At 33.8% G+C, this 27,122-nt stretch overlaps 4 protein-coding genes across 7 annotated transcripts; 3 read left to right on the forward strand and 1 right to left on the reverse strand.

Annotated features, from left to right (window-relative positions):
- The first annotated feature begins 64 nt into the window (after nt 1-64).
- Nucleotides 65-6,560, forward strand: LOC126921962 (SH3KBP1-binding protein 1). Of its 2 annotated transcripts, none has more exons than XM_050734060.1 (11): nt 65-300; nt 455-768; nt 853-1,008; nt 1,081-1,269; nt 1,340-1,816; nt 1,891-2,007; nt 3,504-3,643; nt 3,715-3,901; nt 3,975-4,253; nt 4,336-4,537; nt 6,317-6,560. In XM_050734060.1, exons 1-10 carry the CDS (start codon nt 236-238, stop codon nt 4,533-4,535), a joined length of 2,124 nt encoding a protein of 707 aa, XP_050590017.1. In that variant the 5' UTR covers nt 65-235; the 3' UTR covers nt 4,536-4,537; nt 6,317-6,560. The 2 variants fall into 2 exon arrangements, with proteins under 2 accessions (XP_050590017.1, XP_050590018.1); XM_050734061.1 differs by lacking the exon at nt 6,317-6,560 and adding an exon at nt 4,640-5,185.
- LOC126921987 (CAAX prenyl protease 2) lies at nt 5,340-7,600 on the reverse strand. The gene is made up of 6 exons (XM_050734120.1): nt 7,446-7,600; nt 6,834-6,939; nt 6,630-6,768; nt 6,292-6,528; nt 6,156-6,218; nt 5,340-6,079 (listed from the first exon to the last, which is right to left on the reverse strand). Exons 1-6 carry the CDS (start codon nt 7,598-7,600, stop codon nt 5,865-5,867), a joined length of 915 nt encoding a protein of 304 aa, XP_050590077.1. The 3' UTR covers nt 5,340-5,864.
- Nucleotides 7,601-7,784: 184 nt separating this feature from the next.
- Nucleotides 7,785-20,575, forward strand: LOC126921955 (F-box only protein 11). 3 transcript variants are annotated; one of them, XR_007712604.1, is made up of 9 exons: nt 7,785-7,934; nt 9,120-9,461; nt 9,542-10,330; nt 10,423-11,275; nt 11,345-11,565; nt 11,642-11,860; nt 11,939-12,146; nt 12,261-18,849; nt 18,955-20,575. XR_007712604.1 is itself a non-coding variant. In XM_050734049.1 (9 exons), exons 1-8 carry the CDS (start codon nt 7,838-7,840, stop codon nt 12,388-12,390), a joined length of 2,859 nt encoding a protein of 952 aa, XP_050590006.1. In that variant the 5' UTR covers nt 7,785-7,837; the 3' UTR covers nt 12,391-12,430; nt 12,777-20,575. The 3 variants fall into 3 exon arrangements, 2 of the variants coding, with proteins under 2 accessions (XP_050590006.1, XP_050590005.1); XM_050734049.1 differs by having other exon boundaries at nt 12,261-12,430; nt 12,777-20,575; XM_050734048.1 differs by having other exon boundaries at nt 12,261-20,575.
- Nucleotides 20,576-20,712: 137 nt separating this feature from the next.
- LOC126921956 (hemicentin-2-like) lies at nt 20,713-26,952 on the forward strand. Its single transcript, XM_050734050.1, has 14 exons — nt 20,713-22,559; nt 23,159-23,291; nt 23,395-23,603; nt 23,695-23,805; nt 23,888-24,091; nt 24,162-24,307; nt 24,385-24,535; nt 24,597-24,727; nt 24,844-25,003; nt 25,115-25,411; nt 25,490-25,810; nt 25,930-26,220; nt 26,285-26,394; nt 26,501-26,952. The coding sequence occupies exons 1-14, from the start codon at nt 22,391-22,393 to the stop codon at nt 26,612-26,614; spliced, it is 2,547 nt and encodes an 848-aa protein (XP_050590007.1). The 5' UTR covers nt 20,713-22,390; the 3' UTR covers nt 26,615-26,952.
- Nucleotides 26,953-27,122: the final 170 nt, after the last annotated feature.

Consider the following 27,122-nt stretch of genomic DNA (forward strand, 5'->3'; position numbering starts at 1 on the left):
TGATTTTAATTTAAACCAATACCACACACGCACATCTGTATGTGTAGATAGGTACCTCTCTGTGCTGATATGGGTTTCATTAAAGCGACACTCACTGTACAACTGTGGAGTTAACCAGAAGTTGAAGTTATTCTCTTGTTCATAACCTATCGAAAGTAGAATATAATTCTTTTTTCGTTTTAGAAATATTAAAATAAGACATGCAACATCAAAATAAAAGTTTGAATCATTTATAATGATGGCTGTACCACCTTCTTTTGGACTTAGTGATATTGTACATTTGAACGTTGGTGGAACAAGGTACAAACAAAAGCGTTTACTTACTTTCAGGCATAGTATGATAAATATATAATCTTTTTTAATTGTTAATCGACAACCAAATGCTATTATGAAATTTAAAAAGTGATAATTTTTAAGCTATTTTTGTAACTATCTGAAATTATTCATTATCTAGGTTTTCAACATCAAAGCAGACGCTAACATGGATTCCAGATTCATTTTTTACAGCTTTATTAAGTAACAGAATTGCCAGTCACAGAGATGAAATTGGTGCATTATTTATAGATAGAGATCCAAAATTATTTTCTATTATATTAAATTATCTTCGTACAAAGGATATTGATTTAAAGAATGTAGATCTTCGAACATTGAGACACGAAGCTGAATATTATGGTATTACTCCATTGGTTAAGAGATTAATGCTATGCGAAGATTTAACTCAGTCTTCATGTGGAGATGTTTTGTTTTATGGTTATTTACCACCACCAAGTAAGATTAATCAATCTTCTTTAATTAAGAAAAATATATATAAATTGCAATTGTACTTAGATTTTATATATTATAATTGGAAAGGTATACCATTGCAAGAACCTACCACTGTTGCATCAAATGTAGGAGATGTGTCTGTTCATGGCAGAAGTCCTGCCAATAATACAAATTCCAGAGCGGATGTACCATCTACCTCCCAAATTACAACTCCTGGAACTTCTAATAGCCACAATAATAATGGTACAAAATATATATTTATTAATTTTATTTATTTACTAATTACTGCAAACATCTAATACACATTTACTTTAGGACAACAAAACCATAAAGGAGTACTTAATAGTCATATGCGAAATTCTTCATTAGATTATAGAATCCAACAAAAAGGCTTACCACATTCACGTACATCATCTCTAGATTTAAGACATGTTAGGAATAATTCAGCAGATTTAAATAAATTGTATAAAAATGATATAAATTTAGTATTTGGGCCTCAACAAGGTAAACATATAATTATTTTATTTATGATTCTAGTAAAAAAAATAGTATTAAAACATATTTTTTCATATAGTTTCATCATGGGTTGATCCCTTAAGAGTTCAGATCATAAAAGCACATCATAATTGGATTGTAATTGCTTATGCTCATTTTATAACATGTTATCGACTTAAAGACTCATCTGGTTGGCAACATGCATTTACTAGTCCTCACATTGAATCAGTAATTGAAAGAGTGGCAATAACATCAAAATTAAGTACCAGTGGCGATGTTAAAATGGTTGCAATTTCTTATGGGAATCAGGTCAGGTTATGGAGTATTTCAGCAAATGGAATGAAGAATATTGGTACATTTAATCTAAATGTTCGTGTGGAATATTTATTTTTTATTGGGAGCCAGTTAGTTGCTCTATCTCCTACTGACAAAATCGGTGTATGGCATGCTATGACACATCATTGGCAAATACAAGATGTAGTACCTATTTTGTCATTTGACACAGCTGGTTCGTTTCTTCTATTAGGTTGCAACAATGGATCTATTTATTATATCGGTAATAAAAAGTCATAATACTTCTAAAATAAAATAGATTTTATAATTATGACTGAATACACAATTAATTTTCAGACATGGAAAAGTTTCCTTTAAGAATGAAGGACAATGACTTACTTGTAACTGAATTATACCGCGATCCAAACTATGATCCCATTACCGCCATATCTGTATATTTAACACCAAAAACATGTAAGTTTTAATATTCATTTTTCATATTGCAATATGGTAAATAGTTAAATATAAAAGTTGTAGGTAAATGATAATTAATTTATGGTTCATAACATTGAATATTACAGTATCTCTATTCCAGAAATATCTTTTCCAGTGACGTATAAATAAGTGGACTAAAATTTAATTATTAAATCTGCTTGTGTATTGAGGAATGTAATAACAAACGTCACTTTCATAATATATATTTTTTACATTCTTTAATGATTGTACGACTTTTTTTATTATTTATATATCATTAATTAATTCTAATCACAAATTTCATTATGTATTTGTTCTTTGTAATAGAAAGTCTAATTTTTTTTTACTTACATCAATAAGTGTCATATTTATTCAAGTACAAGTATTGTATTTTTTACTATAAAGTTCAATGCTGTATTTAAATATTAATAAGAGTTTATTATTACATTCTTTGCTTCATGATTTCGTACAACTGGATAAATAGCACAAGGCAAGTATGGGTCGATATGACAATGTTCTACAATATTTTCACATTCAAGTCATAGTTCAAATTGACATATACATATTTCTCTACATTTTATATTGCATTGAACAGAACACATTACTTTGAGTACTAGTATTCATACCCTTCCTCTCCAGATATAGTATATCATTTTGTATCAAATCAATGCACAAGTTCATATTCATATATTGCTTTTAATAGCACCTTTAATTAAAATCCTTTATGCATATATTTACATACATCAAAGAAATAGCTTTTATTTATATTACTTTAAATTAGAACATACAAAAAAATAATAATATATATCCAATCAACTACTGTCAAAAATACATTTAAAGCACTAATAATTATTTTTGTCTTAGACTACACACCCCGCTATCCTTATGCATCCAGTTGTACTTATTAACACTTTTATCTTTTTTTTACTTTATTACGTATGTCAAGTGACGTAGTATATTTATAGCAGCATCTGAGAGGGGAAGGAAAGGGAATAAACAACATATACCTCTGCTTGCATAGTTATCCTTTGTTTTAAACAATTCCAAATGCATATCAATATTATTTTATTTATTACATACATCATAATTATAATTTCGTTGTATGCATTGTAAATATTTGTATACTTACCGTTTTTTCTAGTATATATACATACAATTTTATTAAAACATAAATAATATACACTTTCTCCTAGTTAAAAAACATTCAAAATGACTGTCTATGAACATTTATTATTTCTTAATCGTCATATTATAACGCATGTAATATGTACATAGGTCAATTATTAACGAAAATGAACATATTAATTAACGAGTATAACGAATATATTATAAATGTATCTTCTTTCATTACTACAGTTTTCAATATATGTAATGTCGATATCATGTTATTTACATTTTATATTAAGACATGTAGTTACGTTAAAAATTTTAATATTTTAAAGAGAAATAGTGTAGAATAGTGTAGAATACTGTAATTTTATAATTTTTTTATGCAGCTGTCTGTGGTAATTGGATTGAAATTGCATATGGTACAAAATCTGGCAGTGTTCGAGTTATTGTCCAACATCCTGAAACTGTAGGACATGGCCCACAACTGTTTCAAACATTTACTGTACATCAAAGTAGTGTAACGAAAGTATGTATCGTATTTACTTCTATTAAAATGAATTTATAAATTGTCTACATATATAATAAATTATATTGTAGGTAACATTGTCAGAAAAATATTTAGTATCCGTTTGTTCAGAATATAACCATGTTAGAAGTTGGGCGGTAACAAGGTTCCGAGGAATGATTTCCACTCAACCTGGTTCAACACCAGAAGCTAGTTTTAAAATTGTATCTTTAGAAGCAATTGAATCTTGCATTAGTTATAATGCTGGAAATGACTTTGGTATGTTATTATATGAAAAATTATTGTGATGTTATTAATAAGCAAAAGTTAATTACTTCACCTCAAAACTTAGGACCATTTGGTGAACAAGATGATGAACAAGTCTTTGTTCAAAAAGTTGTACCTGAGACAGATCAATTGTTTGTACGCTTAGCATCAAATGGAAAGAGAGTCTGTGTAATCAAATCAGTGGATGGTAGTATTATAAGCTCTTTTTATGTGCATGAATGTGAAGGATCCAGTCGTATGGGTTCAAGACCCAGGCGTTTTATATTCACTGGTCATTCCAATGGTACCATTCAAATGTGGGACCTTACAACAGCTTTAGAACCATCTTTCTCTTCTACTCAAAGTAATATCCTTATTTTTTTTTTTTTTTTTTTTTTTAATGAATATAATAATATCAATTATAATACCAAACATGTTAATTGTAGATGTCTCTGGTGGCCCCACGCCAGAAGAACTTTGGAAATTATTAGATCAATGTGATTTAAGTAACAGCCATTCCTCAACGCCATGTATTAGTCCATGTCCATCACTTATATCTACAGGCCCAAGTATAAAAACTAGCAATGTACTATTTCTTAATCAATCACAAAGTACTGATGCAACACCTGGACCTAGTCAAGTATGAAGGTAATACAGAAAAATGTATTTTATAGAAACTTTAAGAACTGATTTTTTATATTTAGAAATGATTTTCTTTATTTCGAATCATTAACAAAAGAATATTTACAGTTATAGTTCCTAATATAACAACTTTAATAGTTATAAATAAATATATTAGTTAAAATAAGGAACAATAATATGCATTTTCTTTGCATCACTTGAAATTTTACATTACATATTGTTCTTCAATAAATGATCTAATATTATACAAGATACAATTTATAATTTTGTTCTAAAGTAATTTAAGAGTTTTACCATTATATATTCTATGTTACTATGTTATAAAAAGAATGAATTCATTCATGTTATAAATTCAGTTCTTTAAATATATTCAAAGTATATCAAATATCAAATTTTATCAACAATAAATTATGATTAAAATGTATGCATCAAAATGTACAAGATCAAATACACATCTGTTTTTGATCACATTTATGACATACACATGAGTTCTAAAATGGTTTTTCCGAATAAAAGAATGTTATCTGAATATATAAACTTTTATATATTTCCTTGCATTTCTTTACTATATAAATACTTATACACATTTATGGCAAATATTGTAATACTGTTATCTGTTATTTCTGTGATTTAAATAAACAGTAAATGTATGTATTGCTAGTTCTTATATTAATGTAAATATGTTTCTGTATATGTAAGTAGAAAACAGTTAAGTAAATTTAAAATAAAAACTTTCACACTTGTACATTATATCAGAAAACATTTCCAAAAAGATATATTTTTATGGAAATAACAATTTTTTTATCAGTTCAAAATAACACACTGTTTATTGTAACAATGTCATATCTTTTTAACTATACAATATTTTATTAACATCTTTATTTTAAGAACTTTGTCTAAAGTTCTATTGGCATTCATGATTATACCTATGTAAATTGAATTAAATTTGAGGCACTACGGTGATTTTATATTAGTTCTATATTGCATGATTAAGTTGCCTATGGTAACTTTTTTGCATAATAATTACATTATACAAAACATGTTCACAAAAATTAGAACTAAAGAATCTTGTATTACACGAATTTGATTAGCTTCTAACTTATAAAAGTACGTCTGTGTTTGATAAAATTGCACTTATATGTAATTATATCTATTATATAATTTGCAAAACAGTCTCGTCAACTTGTATGACATACATTTTGTTAAGTAACAAATACTTCTTAAAAAATATCATGCAATATAAATTCTTAAAACGATATCAGTTCAAGTTAGACTAGTTTTTTTTATAAAAAATTTACATAACATTAGTGACATTGTTGCAAATAAATCACACTCATATAAAATTTTTATGCCAAAATAAATTATTATAAAATAATCTTGGATTTGTCATTGGTGTCAATAAAAAGCACCAGGCTACTAATCCAATTACAAACAAAGAAAACAATCCAGCTCTTTTTAAAGGATCTTTAACTGCAACAACTTCAGAAAGATCAGGACATCCCATATGATTACAAAAAGAATGTGCCGTAAACGGCGCTGCTAGATGTCCTATAAAGTTATAAATTGTATTTAAATAAAAAGACATATAAAATTAAATAAAAAATAGTTGGTTAAAATACTACACCTGTTTTAGCAAAAAGGAAGGCAGCATATGCACCAAACAGTGTCGTAAACGCAAATTGGAAACCTACATCAAAAATATATTATGACAAATTTAATACTATACTTGAGTTAAATTGAAATTAAACAAAAGTACTTACAAGATATAAAAAGGGCATGTTTCAGATTCATGCCTGCTTTCACCCTGTCTACTACATGATGAAAATGAGCGACACCAAAAAATAAAGGACATACAAATATGGCAGTAGTTGGTGTAAAACATTGCAAAAGCAATGGTAACATACATGCTCTAAATGTCCATTCTTCAGCTAAAGGAGCAACTACTAGATTTCTCCACCATATTATTGTTCGTACACTCCCAAGCCAATACATAGGCTCTAAAATCATTAAATATATATTTATAAAGTAATCTTTCATAATTATCGAGTTATTTGATTTAAATATTTAGGCTCTTATATAATCATTCCAAGATACTAACCAGTATATAGTCTCCAAAGTCCATTGAAACCTTGTACACATATTGGCCCTAGAAATAGTATCATTGTTAATAATAATGGTATCACAATTGCTTGAATTAAACCAGGCCATCGTAGACCCAATAACTCCCAAATTGTTGCCTAAAAGTTGTAAATTACAATATGGACTTTACTATATAATTAATTATATCATTGTATGTAATTACCTTTTGAAATACTTTTTCATTGATTCCAAAATACAATAAAGCAGGAGATATAAGGGACATAATAAAAACGCTAAAAAATCTTTTTTTTATTACAGTAGGATGTTCCCTGCAATAAAAAAAGTTTCACTAGTGTTTTATTGATTTTGCGCTTTTTCTTAAAGTATTACTTTTTAATTAAAACTTTCGACTAACAGTAAATTCTCCGAAAAGAATTAGGATTTTAATGTCAAACGAAACTATAATAAAATTTCCAATGTTTGAAAAATATATAGTTAAACATTTAAAATCAATATTATTGGCAGTAAATAGTTATCGATATAGTGATTTGACACAGTCGATTTGAAATGACGCGCCAATTATAGAAGAAATCGAAAGAAAAAGTTGGCCAATAGAGGCGCTGTAGATTCGATTCTTGTCCAGAAAAGCGACTGCGTGAATGGGAGAATCAAAGAGTAGACATATTCATGTTCTCGGCCGACGTGAATACAGTTACACTTTGTTCGTGGTTTCCTGTGGTTCACTGCTAAAGGACCGATAGAGAGAGCATACACGGTTCAACAAAATGGACATTTAAAGATTAACGTTTATCCGGTTGTTAATCGGCATACATACCTACTGTACGGAGAATTCCATACATAGAGACTCGCGACATACATCACCGATAAAACGAAACATGATAGAATTGCGGTTATGCAGGATAAATCGGTATTTCGGCCCATGGTCTCCATAACTCCATACTGATGTTGGTTGCTTGTGTCGCGATCCATTGCAGAAGAGGGAATCGGTAAGGGGTAGAAGGCAAGAGAGAAGGATTGCTTTGGAAGGAGGGAGGTCGGCGAGGAAAGAGGGGAGAACAGAAATTCATCCGATTGGCGGTCTGGCACCAGTCGGCAGTCCTACCGTCAATGAGAAGATGGCCGCTGGGCTCGGTGGAAGTGTCGCCATTGTTTAGTGTTTAGTTGTTTTACCGTTTCTCGCATAATTTTCCGGGAAGCACGATAAAAATGCCAAGTGCGTCGTTCACATCATCGCGCAATTACGTGCGAAGATCCCGAAGAAAAGGTGCAAACAGAATTCCTCTGCCTTCGAGAACCACCTCGGGTAAGAGAACTCTGCATCCGGAGCTCGGTTCACTGCTCACCTGTCTCAACGAAAGACTTCTTTGCCTTCACCTACTTCGATATTCCCTGGTTAATCATCCAAACGATTCTGCAAGCTACGAATTCAAACTTCAATCCTTCTCATCAATTCTATTCCCACTTTAGAGATTAGAACGAACGACAACTCCGTCAAACCCACTGCCCACACGTCTTTTCACAGGATTTTCTCAGGCTCGGGATGGCCGAAAAACGTAGAACCGATACCTCATTGACGTTTATCCAAAATCAACATACGCTCGCCAGTTTTATCACCACCCTTCTTTTTACTAACATCGATCATGATATCGCGTACTTCACGATCGTCAATTTTTACTCTGGAATGTCGGCTCAAAGTCTATTCCTCTCACCCCACTCCCCTTTTTTTTATAATTCTCATTTATTAAACGTTCAGCTGTACAAAACTTACAACCGATACTTCTGTGATTTCGATAATCTCTCTGTAATATCAAGGCATAAGATCAGGCATCTTTCAATCTGATATTATACTAACCATAGATTTTCTGTTAAATTAGTATAATGTTCTACTTTCCCAAACCACATTGTGTACTCCTAATACATAATTGCAGATGTTGCTATTGTTTTCTGAATATAATAATAATACTTCTGTCCTAAAATATGGTTGATTAATTAGTTATATATAGTGCCAATAGGCAAGGACTATATATAGTAAATAATAAATAAAATTAGTTACATGCATACATTGAACATAGGAAAGACTTGATATATGTTCCAAGATTTACAATAATGTCTTTCATAAATTGTTTCTGACTTCATCTCCTACATATCATTCTTTAAATTTATGCTTTGTAATCAATCTTGTCAATTAAATAGTAATTCATATATTAGTGTCACTCTATGATTATGATTTTAATATAAATTTGTCAATGTGTATGCATGTCAAAACATGTTTAAATCAATTATGATTAAAAGACTCAAAATAAATATGCATCCATAAAGCAGAACAAATTAATATGACTGTGATTATTATTTGTGTAATATAAAATATGCAGTTATTCTTTCATTTATTTTAAATTAATTATAAATTTGATAAATACTTGGTATTTAATATATGTATTAAAATATTAAATATAACAATATTAGTAGTTGTAACATTGTTGGTTTCCAGCCGAGCCATGCGACTTGCCATGTTCAGCATCAAATCAGATACCTCCTGGGGGTGGAGTTGGTGGTGGAGGGGGAGGAGGAGGAGGTGGAGGTGGGGGTGGAAGTGGTGGAAGAGGATCGTCACCCAGTGTTTCTGGTGTTGCAGCACCATCACCTTCCCCGTCACACTCTCACTCATCTCCATATGATCTAAGACGTAAAAGTCCACCACATCCAGATCCTGCTCCTGGTACCAGTTCTGCCCTACCTCCTTCAGGTGGCAGTAGTATAGGAGCCACTCTTGGTTCTTCCTCTCTACCAGCAAGAAAACGACCTAGGCGGACTTGTTCATTATCCACAGATGGTATGTTTTCTAATAATTAAATGTCATCTTAGATGTTACTTTAATGAAAGAATCTTTTAAAATCTTTCATTATTTTACAGGTACAAATACAAATACTGCAGCACATTATCTTCAGTATGAGTTACCGGATGAAGTGCTGCTTACTATATTTAATTATCTAATGGAACAAGATCTATGTAGAGTTTCCCAGGTTTGCAAACGTTTTCAAACAATTGCAAATGACACTGAACTATGGAAGTCCCTCTACCAGCAAGTCTATGAATATGATTTACCACTATTTAATCCTGCACCTTGTAAATTTGAATTTGTTTCCCCGGATGAATCAGACTATCCAAATCCATGGAAAGAAAGCTTTAGACAACTATATAGAGGAGTACATGTTAGGCCAGGATTTCAGGATTTGAAGTTTAAAGGTCGGAATTTGCCATACTTTAATACAGTTCAGGGAGCATTAGATTATGTAGATGAATATAGAAGCAATAGTGGCCCATCGTCAAATAATAGCACAACTACAAGTGGTCAAGGGAATTGTTGTGGAAACAATTCCCAGGTAACAGAAGAAGCACCCCAACATCTAGTTTTCTTACATGCTGGAATATATAGAGGCGAATTTCTTGTAATCGACAGCGACGTTGCATTAATCGGAGCAGCACCCGGAAATGTGGCAGAATCTGTTATATTAGAACGAGAAAGTGAATCTACAGTTATGTTTGTAGAAGGAGCAAAACGAGCTTATGCCGGTCACCTCACATTAAAGTTTACTCCAGACGTTACTAGCACAGTGCCGCATCATAAACATTATTGTTTAGAAGTTGGTGAAAATTGCAGTCCCACGGTTGATCATTGTATTATTAGGAGTTCGAGTGTTGGTAAGTAACACGTCTAGATTGTAAAATAATTTTTTTATTGAATTCTAGATTTATTTATTTTTAAATTTACTATTGGTCCTCCGATGTTTTAGTTGGAGCAGCTGTTTGCGTGTCTGGGGTAGGGGCGAATCCTGTAGTGAAAAATTGTGACATATCGGATTGTGAAAATGTTGGACTCTATGTCACTGATTATGCACAAGGAACTTACGAGGACAATGAAATTTCCAGAAATGCATTAGCAGGAATCTGGGTGAAGAATTATGCAAATCCAATCATGCGAAGAAATCATATTCATCACGGAAGGGATGTCGGAATCTTTACGTTTGATAATGGTCTCGGGTATTTCGAGGCTAACGATATCCATAATAATCGAATAGCAGGTTTTGAAGTAAAAGCTGGTGCTAACCCTACGGTTGTGCATTGTGAAATACACCATGGTCAGACAGGTGGAATTTATGTTCATGAGAATGGTTTAGGGCAATTTATCGATAACAAAATTCACTCAAATAATTTCGCCGGTGTTTGGATTACCTCCAATTCGAATCCCACTATTCGTAGAAATGAAATTTATAATGGTCATCAAGGGGGAGTATATATATTTGGAGAAGGAAGAGGCTTGATCGAACACAATAATATATATGGTAACGCGCTGGCGGGTATACAAATCAGAACGAATTCGGATCCTATTGTTAGACATAATAAAATACATCATGGTCAACATGGTGGTATATACGTGCATGAAAAGGGACAAGGATTAATCGAAGAGAATGAAGTATATGCAAATACATTAGCAGGTGTTTGGATAACTACAGGATCGACACCGGTATTAAGAAGAAATCGTATTCATAGCGGAAAACAAGTTGGAGTTTATTTTTATGATAATGGACATGGAAAACTAGAAGACAATGATATTTTCAATCATTTGTATTCAGGAGTACAAATAAGGTAAGATATTGTATCAAGAAATAAATATTATGTTTTCTTATTTCTCTTTATTAATTGTCTTGTAATTAGAACTGGAAGTAATCCAGTAATACGCGGGAATAAAATATGGGGTGGACAAAATGGTGGCGTTCTTGTGTATAATAGCGGATTAGGTTTACTCGAACAAAATGAAATTTTTGATAATGCAATGGCTGGAGTTTGGATTAAAACAGATAGTAATCCTACGTTAAAAAGAAACAAAATATTCGATGGGCGAGATGGTGGAATTTGTATATTTAATGGTGGCAAAGGTAAATTTTATATTTATTTTTAATTTTAGTAAATTTCTCTAATTAAAATAATCATGTATTTCATTTTGTGACGCAGGTGTCCTCGAAGAAAATGATATATTTCGTAACGCTCAAGCAGGAGTGCTTATTTCTACACAATCCCATCCTGTCTTAAGGAGAAACCGAATTTTCGATGGATTGGCAGCCGGTGTCGAAATAACGAACAATGCAACTGCTACGTTGGAATTTAATCAAATTTTCAATAACAGATTCGGCGGTCTATGTTTAGCGAGTGGAGTACAACCAACAACTAGAGGTTAACATATTTCTCTTTACATGTATAGTATTAAATCATATGAAAAGAATAGATGGTCATTGATTTTTATTTTTGCAGGCAATAAAATATTTAATAATCAAGATGCAGTTGAAAAAGCGGTCGGAAACGGCCAATGTTTATACAAAATTTCGTCATATACCTCTTTCCCTATGCATGATTTCTATCGTTGCCAAACATGCAATACAACAGATCGTAATGCAATTTGTGTAAACTGCATAAAAACCTGTCATGCTGGGCACGACGTAGAATTCATTAGACATGACCGGTAAGTATCATTGATAATATTAATATCCACCAAAAGAAATTTATAATGTTAAATATGTTGCAGTACCATAAAGTTTTTGCATGTAACAGATTGGTAATTGACTTATGTTTTCAGATTCTTCTGTGACTGTGGTGCTGGAACATTGAGTAATCAATGTCAACTTCAGGGTGAACCTACACAAGATACAGACACGTTATACGATAGTGCGGCACCAATGGAATCACATACACTTATGGTCAACTAGGAACTAACATAAACTAAATAAAGCAATCAACACTGAGTCTGTAAGTCCCATGCATTGCAAACAAGGAGTAGTTTGTTGCAGAGTTCTTTATTATGACACTTGTTCCTTCGCGTCCCTCATTGTGATTGTTATTTTGTAAAGCTACCGTTATTGTTAACGTATTCCAATTAATGATAATTTCATTATCATCATTATTATTATTATTGTCATTGTCATTGTCGTTATTCGCTTCATTTTCGCCATCATCGCGGTGATTAAAATTACTACATCCATTTTCATTATTTTGTAATATTATATTCGCGAGTATATAAGTAAAAGTTCGTTGGACCATACTGTTATCATTATTGTCATCGTCTTTATTATGGAAAGTATATTTTTTATTACAGAATTAGTACTCTTCGTTCCGATGTATATCTTAATATAAACAGATATACGTTAATTGATATTTATAATTGATCAGATATAGAGGAACAACTTTATCTGATGCAACACAAGTTTTATTTGGAGGAAGGAAGACTGTTAGGAACTGATTTCTTCTCTTTTGCTTTTTTCATTGCTCTTTGTTAAAAGCAATTTCACAAGATAAAAATAATATTTCTTGTGATTATGTAATAAAGAACTCCGCAACGAAAAAGAAAAAAGACGTCAAATAATCAAGAAAAATAAGTGACGATGAATTTCTTATGTAAGCAAATCTATTAATTAGATAACATGAAATTTATTTAAACGTGTAACAAAAAAAAAGTACTGTGGTTAAACGTTAATCAACCGAAGACATGCTACAAACTTTTGATGTGACTTTCCATTAAGTTTCATTAATTCTTAACTTCGTATATAAAGCAAAGAAAGTGCAGTGGATTTGTGTAAAAAGATGGAATTAAGAAAAAACGTATGTGTATACGCCGTTAGGAAAAAGACACGTGACAATCGTGACGATATTTAAAAAAAACTGTTTAAACAATGAAAAAGTTCGTGCAATGCAACAGCATTGATAAAAAGGAATAATTCTCTAAGCTTACGATAAAACACAGTGTCGCGGATGTAAATTGTGTATAATCGTATCGTTAATAAACGCGAATAGACAGTAGCATTAAACAAATGATTTGCTACTTGAACAAAAACACTTTGACCTCGTATAAGTTGTGAGGAAGGCCCACTACAAGATTTCTCATTCACGATTGAACGAAACTTAACACACTAGTGCATTAAAACAGAGGAAAGGACGAAGAAGTGCATATTGTGTATTCATAATGATGGAATTGTTGGTCATGCTGAATGAAGTCAGCTAGCTTGAAGATAAAAATTGGAAGAACAATTAGAAGCAGTTACAATAATTAAATGATAGGGCAAGTGCGGCTTTGATAAATCTGTGGTACAAATTTTGAAGCACGGCAGGCTAGTGCAAGCAGAGTGAAGATCAATGATGACATACTGAAACAGATGTCTAAAAAATGTGATATGTAAAATTCACAACTGGAATAATCAAAATGAAACTGAAAGACCTGTACAATTCTAAGAATCTTTTTTGCAATGTAAGTGTACCTCATAATACACATATACAGTTCTTCAATTCTACTATCCATATTGTGAATAGTGATGGCTCTAAATTGCCCGATGGGAAAAGTGCATAATAAAACGATACTATATTTAAAAAGTAAATTTAAAAGAAATTTACGTAATGTGCATTGATGTATACCAGTGAAAAAAAAAGAAAGGAAAAGTTTACGGAGAAAAGTAAAGAAAAGCGATATACTGTCCAAGGAACAGTTTTAAAAAAAAAGTAATCTCGAATTTTTAAAGTAATCCAATTTTTTTAATATTATGTTAGCTGTAAAATCTAATCATATTATTATAATTGTATTTCAAGAGCTATTGGCTCTTGTATGAAGGAAATGAACAAAAAGCGCCTATTAGCGATAATTTTAGACGCAACCACATCCATTTATTCAAATGATACTATATTAAAATAAGTAGGCAAAATATTCGAAACCATTGTGGTAAAATTTTGTTGCGGAAACAAAATTTTACAAGTCAATCTTACGTAGTACTTTTGTATATCATTTGGTAGAAAATGCATAATGGTACATGAGAATTGCCTTTGAACTTACTGACCTAAGGTCTGTAGTATTATACACCTCAGTGTCATACTATACATAGTATAACTATATATAATATCTAATATGATATGTTCACTGAAAATATTAAGGGCGTATGTCAAAGGCATTTTTCATATGTGCACATTAGAACGCAAACTTTATACGGTTTTTTTTCTTTTTTTCTTTTTGAGTGATAGTCTTTATGCTCAGTTGTTTTGTTTAAAAAAAACATTTATTTGGAAGATATGAATTCTTTTTGTAATGATATTTGAAACTTGGAGAGGAACTACAGAAAAAAGAAAATTTCCTTACAAAACAAAGACAAAGAATACAAAAGAAAAAAAGTAAAAAATCTATAACACTTGAACACCATCAAACGGAAATCGAAATTTTCTTGTACGCTCTCTATGCTGTAATATATTTATCAAAATTTATTTGTCGATTGTTTTTTAGTACTATCTCGTGTATTATTTACGAAATGTTAAATATGTGTTTATGTATTTACGAGAAATGAATATTGGATTATAAAAGTAGAACTGGCGACCTCTTTATGTATGTGCCCTTTTTGTGCGTTTCATAACACTGACTCTCATGGATATTATTATTATTGATTATTCAAGGGGGAACGAGCGTTTTTCTGTGATTTTTCTATCCTCTCACAGTTTCAAAGTATGTTGAATTATAATATTCTTATTCTGAACATTGATTTGCGCAGCAGCCGTTTGGAACGCGTTTTTGAATGTGCAACGAACTATTTTACTTTCCTAAATGCTAATCTTATGGAATGATTCTATGGCTTCCATACCGGCTATTTTTGGAATCTCACAGGCACGTCCAAAGTTACACGAGAGATTATATCTATAAAGAAAAATTAAAAAAAGAGAGGGAAAGAAACGAATATTACACAATGTCTTTGTACAAATATGAAACTTCCAAAACAAAGGGGGAAAATACAAAAAGAGCGAAAAAGAATCATCGAACGATTCACTGCTCGGCTGCAGCACGATTCAAATGTTTCTTCTGTTTCTTGTTGTTGGATGTTTAGAATATAAGATTTGAGATCAGCAATAGAAATCTGTTATGTTTGAACTTTTTGTTCCATGATATAAAAACAGGCGGTCTTCATTTAAATCCAAAAAGAAGAATTTATTTATTCTGTTGTCTGAGAATATCATTGAAGTACTGTAAAACTTTGGTATTAAAAAAGGGATAAAAGAGGGGAAAGGAAAAAAGAGTAATGAAATTTAACGTTGAATGTGTACACATATATGCATTCGGTAAAGCATTTAGAGCTTTAAAAAAAATTGGAACGCATACAAAATTCTACCTATGAATATTCATAAAAAGAGAATCTGCGATAGTTTTATTTTATTACTTTTTAGTTTCGCTCATTATTGTATATTATGCGATATGTTTGTTTGTCGAATTATTGTGAATGTAAAGTGTTTTTAACTCGTTTATTTTCTTTATTATTAAGTCGTTTTACGTTAATGCGCATTTTATTTATCAATTCTTGTTTTCCTTGTTTTTTTTATTTTGCCTCTTTTGTTCATTTTGCATTATGTCGTACTATCTCTATTTCTTTTCTCGTCGTTTCATTCCATGTGTACACTATCCACCGAAACGTTTTACTCTGATCTTTCGAATAGCAAAAAACTTGCCATTAATTACGTTAGTTGCCATAGTTCTCTCGGTTTCGTTTTTGCGGCAGGGAGAAAAGCTATATGTAGAGATATATAGATATAAATAAATGAAACTGTGCAAAGCAGAAGGGAAGAAAGAATGAAAAGAAAAGAGAACCAGAGTGGAACATGAACCCGCAAAAGCTAATGCTACAACGTATTCTGTAAATATTAATTTGCCCATTATATATATAAATATAATTATATATATATATATATATATAAATATATAAACACCATTGATTATACTATTATAAAAAAATATATTATTACCAATTGTAATTTTTATTTTATTTTTTTTCGTATCCTTATTATGATCGATGCTGATAATTATTGTTGGCTTTTTTTGTTTTGTTGTACTTGCAGCAATATCATGTAAAAGCGCAAATGAAACCTTTCGAGGAGAATGCAAATTTTCAATAGCCTCAAACTTACGAAATCGAACAGATCCAATAATATCCCAACCGTTTTCGTATTTTATTTTTCTTTTTCCTTAGAATTTCCAATGAATCATATAAGAATGACATATTATATTACGTACAACATAAATTATATCCGTTAACTTTTTGTGCAATTTCGTTCACGGACTATGAAAAGAGGGAAGGAAATTGTTAAACTGTGTATTGTTCGTAGGTATACGATTGCGTAATGCTATGCTTGTTCACGGAAGGAAACGGTTATGATTAAGACTATACATTAGAATTGTAAGTACATAAGTGACAGAGACAGACAATTTTGCGAAACTAAAATAATCCCGAACTTTTTTGAAAATAGTTCTCACTTTTACGTAATACAAAGGAAGATTTACAGATGCCATGGCCTTAAAGAAACGTACACCTAAAAAAGCTCTTATAGTATACATACAGCGGTATCTAACAGATATATGCCCTTAGCAAATATTACGTATAATCGATACCGATATCTTACAACGGAAAGTTGTGCCGGGGTGAATTTTTCATGCAGCTCAAATATCATTCAGAGAAGTTTCGGTGAAAACACGCAGTTTTATTAACAGATGTGTATCGTTTATTGCATTAAACCTCCATCGGATCCAATGTATCTCTTCTTTTTTCGTTTCCCTATGTCAGTTATATCTTATTTCGATCAAACGCTGCGATCCTCTGTAAAAAAAAAAAAACAGAATATATAATGGAACAAGAATATTTTTGAAATTTGATCTCTGTAAAAAGAACAAAATAAGAAATACAATAGAAGTGCACGATAATTTAAACGATATTGTTAATATCATTATCGCTGTTATTCGGTACATTGAAATCGATGAAGGTTTAAGAAGCGGCAAACAGGAGATTAAGTTGCGATTTCGCGGATGAAACGCATAAGCGCAGCCTTATATTGTATTTTCATATAGTACAACACGCCGATACGTGGAAATGATAATTGATAAGTTAATCGTTTTTGTATTCTCGGGTCTACTTGTTATCGATCGCGGTCGAAATGGATCGCCGCGTTCTCGATGCATAGAGCGTTCAGTGCTTCCGAACCGAACGAACTGTATATTCCTTGATTCGATGATCACGTTCGCTGTATATCGATACATGGTAGGGCTGGTATTATAATAATAGTGTCTTATAGACGAGAGCGTCTTACGACTTGCACGATTCGTATTGAAACGACGATGAGGCTAAATCTAGGCAACAGAAAGTAATGCGCGAGAAAGAAGAGAAACGGCAAACGCCCAGAGTTGCATCGCATGCAAGTTAGGGAAGAAAGACAAACTGTCAGGATAGGAAGAAGAAAGGATTTTATAAGCGAAGAAGAAGAGAACATCTATTTTTCACGAGACGTCGATCGTGAAAATGTACAATAAGTTCAATTTGTAAATACGTCACGCGTAATTATCTTACTTAAGTATATATAATATCGTTGGAAAAAAGCGGCGAATAACAATTATTATTATTATTATTATCATTATCATTATTATTATTATTATCATTATTATTATTATTATTATTATTATATCGATATACAAGCCGTAAGACGAGGAACTTTGCTCCTTAAAGATACTTTTCTAAATAGACAAGAGAGAGGAAGAGACGCGCGTTCAAACGATTCGTTGTTTCTTAGCTAAGTAAGCTCGATTTCCACGCTTTAATGTTGCATAAGAGAAATACCGCGAAGAAAAAGTAAATGTGGCAACAATACTGGTAGAAGGGATAAGATGTTAAATGAGTATTCAATGAGACTTTTTTGTATGAACAAATAAACCAAACTAATTTTTTTCACATAATTCGCGTTTACTAGTTGTAAGATCGTCAAATGTAATACGTTGCCGCGACACACAAAATGATCAAAGGATATAGCAAAAGGAGGGAAGAAGAGGTAATTTAAGTCGATGTATCTAGAAACGACTCTATGCTGAAGATATTAATCGAAATTAAATTAAAGCGACACGATTCCGCGCGTAGTGCCAATGCATTGGAGCGGAGGAAGCAATACGACGTTATGCGTATTGTAAAAGTATTAAACGTGTGTGGATTTGTCTTGACTATTTTCCGTTTCACACGATAAAAGATTAAAGAAAGAAAGTAAGGACCGGTGCTAAACGATGTATTTGTACGTTCAATGTACGTTCATACATGCACAGGAATGCGGAAATTCATAAGAGAAACGTCTGCACAGGAATTGAAAGAATGAATTTTGTTTTGGGATACATGAAGAAGGTATACAATGATATTATTTAATTATTAATTTGAACAAAAAGAACACAGAAAAGCAAGCAATGGCCTATAGATATAGAAGAGAATCGTTCTTTCTTTTTCTTCTAGGCGAAACCGACGGACTGTATAGCATGTAGACGTAATAAATTTAGTGATCGAAATGTCGACTCGAATTCTAGAAGCGAGGAGAGAGGAAGACAGCGTACGCACGATCATTTCCTTTTCAAATATAAAAACTCGCACCCGCACTCGATCTTTTCCTGCGTTCTATAATGTTCGCGCGGCGACAACAACTGTATTATTCAACTGTATAATAGATCCCTTAGCCCGTAAGCAGATATAAAAGATATTAATTCGATAATTGAATTCGATCGACTCTCTTGTCCAAGGCGATGCAGCCAAGGTATTTTTACCAAATCAAAAACGTCTGTGCGTTGCGACGCTAAATCTATTCTTGATCTATTCTTTCTTCCAATCATTGTTTTCAATTTCTCATTGAAAGAAACGGAAGAAATGGAAACTTAAACAATAGTTTGAAATAATAAGTGTTAAAGATAAGATTTATAAAGATTAAAAAAACTTTGTAGTAAAAAGTGTCTGATTAAAAAGGAAAATCGCAAAGTAAATTGACTGTATCGCCTTGCGCACGCCTGTATCATAATGAAACGCACGAATTATCATGTGTCATATAAATATATATATATATAAATATAAAAATTATATATATATAAATACAAATATATATAAATAACTAACAATAATGATAATAATTAAGTACCTTACACGTATAAGCAGTATCCAAGAAATCCGAACTAGTTGCACCAAGTGCCATAGTCCATAGGTCACAGTACGTTTAATATAGCGAGAGAGAGACTACTCGTAGTCGTTGCTAGGGGCAAGAGGAAAGAAAAAGCGTAATAAAAAAGGGAAAAATCGAAAAAAACACACGCATATAGAGTGAATATAAAAGAAAAAGGGAAAGGGAAAGGCAGATCGAACACGTGGCGTTTGACGACTGGCTAAGTCCTGTTCTTATTGCTTATTGTTAAGGTGAACGAGCGTGAAGTGGCAGCTAGCAATCAGCTAAAAACACGCGAGAGAGAAAAAAAGGAGAGTTATGTAGTCCGTGTGACCCAAGATTTCCGATGGGCCGGTTTCGCCCATCTTCTGGAGAACGTTTTAGAACATAAAGCAGACACCAATATGACAATATACTAATGAAATTAATTTCCGGTCCTGTTGCTCGGTTACTATTGTCCATTGCCTCCACCTCCTACCCCTTCGAAGGAAACTTGGAAAAACGAAAAAAAAAAAAAAATGAAAGAAAAAGGAAACACCGAACATCCATTTACTGTACAATTTCGCCGTTTATTTTTCGACACGTTAGTACATGCGATTAGACGTGGATCCCGGCTCGCAAAATCCGTGCATTCCCCGACGAAAGAGTTGAAGGATGCGAGAGAGAGAGAGAGAGAGAGAGAGAAAGGGCGAACGAGTGCGAGAGAGGGAGCGAAAGGAAAAGAATAGACGCAATTGTAAAACACGTTACGACCGTGAATGAATCGTGAGACGAAATGCGTGTGACCGTTCTTTTTTTTTTTCTTTTTGCGAGAACATTATCAATTATCTTAAAGGAAGAAAAAGAAAATGACAAAAAAATACTGTAGTAACGTCGCAATTGTATGTTGTAAACATTACTATTTCAAATATAATGTCATTATTAACAGGAGAGAGTTTCTCACTTCCCACCACCCGTGGAGTTCCTCGAACACGGGGCGAAATCTTTTATATTTCAGAACATAGTAGATATCAGGTAAAGAGCACGAAGATAGGTGGATATCCAAAGAAGGTAAAATACTTTATTTCTAAATTTATCGATCTATTTCATCGTCTGACTAAACAGAGCTATATCTACTTAAATCTATCCAATACATCGAAATGTTTCTAAACGAAAATTGTCAAAATGTCTGTAAACTCTCATGTATCTCATCGAAAAGTATCAAAAATATATCGATCATTCAACATATCCTTAACAACCATATTGTTTGGGTTCACACACAAAAACGCTAAATCAACAATAAAAAAAAACCCTTGGTTTTCTGAAGATCGTCGTGATGATCAAAGGGTCTTCCCGATCACGTGATGGTCCGACTGTTATCCGAACTCGATGAACATCCCTGAACGTAGCTGTCGTATCGTTTTCTACGTAGAAAGAAGGGGTTGCGACTCGTCGTGAAGGTTCGTTGCTATTCGCAGGCTGTCGCGTGTGTGCGTTGCGCGGAACAGGCTACACACAGGGGTTATATATCGTGCGGGAATCGAGAGCGTCGAAACACGAAGCGAGATCAGACTGACTTTACGAAAATCGATCGGCGCTCATCGTCGTCGGGTTAGCGACGCCTGCAAAGCGTGTCCATTGCAACGACGCGGTTACGAGGAAGCACCGCTGGCCGACTCTCTCTTTCTCTCTCTCTCTCTCTCTTTCTCTCGTCTTGCTCCCTATCTTACTGTCTCTTTCCTTGTCAGAGAACAACCCTCCAAATGTCGAGAAAGCTTTCGCGTTATTCGAAACGGACAAACGTTTCTTCCAGTCAGTTCGCGAAACAGTGCAAGAGAATGGTGCTCGCGTAAAAGTTCGCGAAAGGTGATTCGTCGAATATCCTCCTCGTGTGTTCGTTTTTTCCTTGACGAAAATCGGGAAACTAATGATCGAAACTCCAACAAGGTGCTCTGCACGGAGGAAGAATGTAGAACGAGTACGAATTCCTTCTCGAAGTGCGGCCAAAGGCTTCCATCGTGAAATCTTAACGAGTCTGCAAGATATATTATACCCACTGTTCACTCTTGAAAGAGGTGGTTTCTGTGGGAGCATACGAGGGTGTAAGAGAAGCATAAAAGTGTCCTCCTAATCATTATCGCCATTGTCGAAGCTCATCGATGGTTTAATAAGAGCCGGCGCTTCTACGCTCGTGAATCGACAATAATTTCAAATACATTTATATTACGACCTACTAAACTGCCACCCATCGAGATCCATCGGGGTTTTGAATCGCAGCATTCTCACGCTCTCCAACCTCCTGAGAATCGATGTAAGCAAATGAATCGGGCTAACTCAAAACGAAGACCATATCTTATATTCCGATTGACTTGATTCGACAACAAAAAAAGAATGCGATCAAGACGACGAGACTAACGCGAAAGTATCTCCATATCGCTGGTCAATACGGAATTCATTGGAATTACGAACAATCCGTTCTCGATGTACGCTTTAAGCAGAGAACGGGCAGAGGAAAATCGGCCGAAAAGTTCCTACGGCGGCAGAATTAATCGGTGAGCGTGTCCTGCGCCCTGTCCCTTTGTCATTACTCCAGAAAGAGAGAGATAGCGTGAAAAAGGAGGAGGGAGAGAAGAAGAGAGTCGAGACATCGTACGTTCGTCGAGGGCATCGCACACGAAACGGAGGAGGTGGGAGGAGGCCGTCTACCTCTCGACGTGGAATGATAATAAAGGAGAACCACAGGACAGGCCGGTACGGGGCGACATTATGCAAAAAGCGGATCTGAATGTACCGAACTCACCCCTTAAACCGTTCCCTCTTGGGATGGCGATAGGGGCGCTCGCTGATATCGCGATCAAGCTCATCATCAGCTACATACTTGCTGTAGTCGTGTACGTGAACGCCACCGGGAACTGGGATAAGGACGATGATTTAGGTACGTTGTTAATGTTATAGTTAAAGTTATACTGTGCAGTGGAATAATAGAATGGGTAATACTCATGAAGAAGAATAGAAAATTCTAAGACAGAATTTATAAGTTTGAAGAAACAGATGAATGATCCTATGGTATTATTACGTTTTTATTATTTTTAGAATAGAAAAAAGAGAAAACATTTTTATGTAAGTTGTTGATGTATGCAATATTGGTCGGAAGTATATGTCTGGCCAACTAACTATAGGTCGCATCTACTTAAGTCGATCTCCAGCAATATGAAATAGCTTAGAACGTAGAGACGCTAGGTATTTGTCCCAAATACTTAAGATTGCCGTGCCTTCAGTAGATTTCGTGTACATTGATCAGCCACATGTCTGACATATTTACTTGTACTACTTGCTACATAATAATAATGTACATAGATATTCTGGAATCGTTAATTCATAAGTGATTGCAACCGTTTACATTAAATTTCAGTAAATTTACGATTATTCAACAAACAATTAACGAGGTACCACCGAAAAATTCAATCTATATATTTGCTATATATTCTCGAGAAACCAAATAAAAATATAATTCTATATTTATATTCTTTTCAGTCGCAACTTTTGAAGTTAGTGCCGTTCTTGGACGCACCGCTAGATTGCCTTGTGACATTGAACCGTCCACGCGTGAAGATCGCGTATACATGGTGCTTTGGTTTCGCGATGACGCCGTGAAACCGATTTACAGGTGTCATTTCTGTTAAAAGACGATTTAGTTAGAAAATTCATTTGAAATGAATGATGAACTTCATTTAATTCGAAAGGTATATTGAAACGGTTGACTGTTTTAGTTTCGACGTGCGAGGAAGAGCATTTAACAAAGCTCTGAATTGGTCGGACAGCACCGTGGTTGGCCCGAGAGCTTACTTCGTTACCGTGACGAAACCGGCTACTCTTTCTCTGGAAGCGGTTCAACTGGACGATGAAGGGATCTACCGGTGTAGAGTAGATTTCAAAAATTCGCCCACGAAGAATTTTCAAGTGAACCTCACCGTAATAGGTAAGAATTCGTGTGTATAACATAGAAAAAGCGTTTAACGTTCGTGAGGATATCTTCAAAGTTCTTGGCATTATTTCGAAATTATTTTCAGTTCCACCTTATCAGCTTTTAATTTACGACAGCTCTGGTGTAGTTGTGGGTAATACCGCAGGTCCACTTCAAGTAGGCGTCGAGTTTGGTCTATCTTGCGAAGTAAGAGGAGGTAATTCTTTTTTGTTTGATTATTTAGTACTAAAAGTATTAAATTTGTTGAAGATCAACTCTAATTCGTTTTCTAAACATAGGCAAACCGACACCGGTGGTTAGTTGGTTGGTCAACGAGAAAGAAGTGGACAGTAAGTTGGAGGAAATTGGAAAGAACTTAGTCGTCAGTAAATTAACAGTACCTCAATTGAGAAGAGAACATCGTAACACAACTTACAAATGTCGAGCCTGGAGCACAAACCTCATACCTCCGTTAGAAAAGACTATTCTCCTAGATGTTTATCGTAGGTATTCAAAATTCGTATCATAAAAAGTATTAATTTTACATAGTATATTGATATTTTATTGTTTCAGTAAAACCACTGTCGGTGAAAATTTTATTAAAACCGACAATGCTAGAAACGGAGAAAGACTACTCCATCACGTGTGAGACGACAGGGTCGCATCCTCGAGCACGAATTACCTGGATGGAAGGAAACGCCATTTATCACAATGGCAAAGTATATGTCGATGATTTTGCTACAAATTTGTAATTAATGTCATGATATTTTTATTTATGAAAGTTTTAATCATTCAGGTAATCGATGGTGGTAATACTTCCGTGGTCTTAAGTACGCTCATATTTTCACCGATTCCCGACGATCACGGGAAAATCCTCAAGTGTCGAGGAGAGAACCCATCACTGCCAGACGCGTATCTAGAAGATTTCTTTCAATTAAACGTAGTTTGTGAGTACTCCGAAATTTGTGGTAATTATGTTCAGATAAGAATTTCATGTTTATTTCACAGTTCCACCTAAAGTACAATTACACTTGGGTAGTACCCTAAATGCAGAAAAAATAAAGGAGGGTGACGATGTATATTTCGAGTGCAAAGTTCGGGCTAACCCAGAACACCATAAAATTACATGGAGGCACAACGTAAGTATCTTACTTGTTATATTACCTACTTACTTGTTGTAACAACAGTTATTAATAAAAATTTATTTTAAGCAGTTATTGTAAGAATAATTAATAATATTATTAAATAATCATAGGATGCGGTGTTAACGCAAAATTATTCAGCTGGAATAATCATGAGTACTCAGAGTCTCGTACTGCAAAAGATAGGTCGAGACAACGCCGGAAATTACACGTGTCTTGCTAGTAATGACCGAGGTGAAACTACCAGTCCAGTAGTAACTTTGCGAGTACAATGTAAGTTTTAAAAATACTATATGTTCAAACTATAAATATTATAAAAGATAATTGTTAAATGATTTCACTACAATTGATCTCCTTTTCAATCTTTTCGACTCTAATGTTTAGTCGCACCAGTGTGCAAAGCGAAAGAGGTATCCATCATCGGAGCATCGTTAGAAGAATCGGTAAAAGTTCGATGCGAGGTGGACGCTGATCCCAACGAGGTAGAATTCGTCTGGGAGTTCAACAATAGCGGCGAGAATTTCGAAGTTGCACCAGCGAAATTCGATGGTAATAACGGAACAATGAGCGAACTTGTTTACACGCCAGTGTCTGAAAGAGATTACGGAGCTCTAACGTGTTGGGGTAGAAACATAATAGGAAAGCAGGAAGCGCCTTGTATCTATCAAATCATTCCAGCAGGTAACTTCTATGTATAAATAACTCATAACAGATGTCTGTATCGTACAGACAAGAAACCAATTTGATTTACATTCCCAGTGAAACCAAATCCTCTGAACAATTGTACGATAAAAGCATCCTTAAATCAAAGTTCCGAGATCCTGGAAGTGGAATGTGTGCCGGGATACGATGGTGGATTAAGGCAAGAGTTTCGATTAGAGGCGTACGAAGTTCTTACTGGTAATTTAAGAGTGAATGCATCCAGTGTGTCCGCAGACGTACCAGTATTTAGGATTGCTGTAGCGGATCTTCTACCGGCGACACATTTTTATCTCGTTACTTATGCCGTAAACGCGAAAGGAAGAAGCGAAGTGAGTCTGTTAGAGGATATAATGCTAAGGGACTCCGATAAGCACACGGGTAAGAAATTGTTCTTGTAAAGATTATCAGATAATTTCAGCGTTTCCTAGAAATTCAAAAGGATAAAGAAATATCATATATCGAATGTATCAAGTGTTATTGGTAATTCGTTGTTTTAGATAGCGGAGTAAACGTGGTTCCATTTATTCTACTTCTTATCGGTCTCTTAATGGTGTTAGGCATTATTGCTCTTGTAATAATGTTGATAATATACCGACGCAGAGGTACCACTTCTCCGGTTCATATTGAGCCTTACATGAAACAACCGATAATTACTCCTCCAGATTCGAGAAATAATTCGATGCTTGATGTTACACACGGGGATCATACTTATTTTGTCGAGTACACGTTGAAACAGGTCACTGACTACGCACTCAACAATCAGCCAGATATCATACAGTCGCCACAAGGTACAAGGTGTATGCATAATATGCATAATGTATGAATAGGATAATGTAGTGAGTTTGATTTTAGACCAGGAAAAGATAAAACGCGAACCACAATTATTTTTACCTGTACGACCAGATACGCTGTTTGCACCGTACGATATTCATAAGCAAGGACTTCAAAGTAACAGATGCAGCGTGAGTAGTACTATATAATGGTATTGGTAATAATTAATAATTTTAATGTAATTTCTAAATCTTTTCCCCTTCTTTTTTCATTTCTTTTTTTCTCTTTTTTTTATAGTTGAATCCATTCTCTACAAAGTCTTGGGAACCTATTAGTTTTAAAGCTGATCGTAATTTAATGAAAGAGATCATTATCGCCAACTCTATACCCGGTCCAGAAAGTTGTGTATAAAAAGTATCTGAGAGAACGAATGAGCGAAACATATCAAGAGGACCGATATTTCGAAGCCTAAAAAACAATCGTACCGTATAATTGTTATGTTGGGTACCGAGGATGAACGTCGAACGAACTGCAACTAGTCTGCTCGTCGAGTTGGTGTACATTGCACGAGGGAATGGCATAATACGAACATGACGGCGTATTACACTGCTTACAAGTCAAATGTCTCATCATTGAAAAATCTATGGAACTGAAAAAAAATCTAGAAATCGTCAAGACTAGTTGCATACTAACTAAACGCTACACATGGTGTATTATTCCAAGTTTAATATATTTTGTGTCAAGTCTTAGATGGTTTGCTTATTTTGTTGAGAAATTTACCCACAATCGCAACAATATCCATTATCTTCTCCAACGATTTATCTTAATCTCTTGTGTTTGTCGTGCATATTTAAAATAATGCATGTTTAACGTGAGTATACTGAAGGGATGTGATGCAAGATTTCCCATTATTGCAAAG

Source organism: Bombus affinis, chromosome 11 (genome assembly GCF_024516045.1).
Source record: "Bombus affinis isolate iyBomAffi1 chromosome 11, iyBomAffi1.2, whole genome shotgun sequence".
NCBI lineage: Eukaryota > Metazoa > Arthropoda > Insecta > Hymenoptera > Apidae > Bombus > Bombus affinis.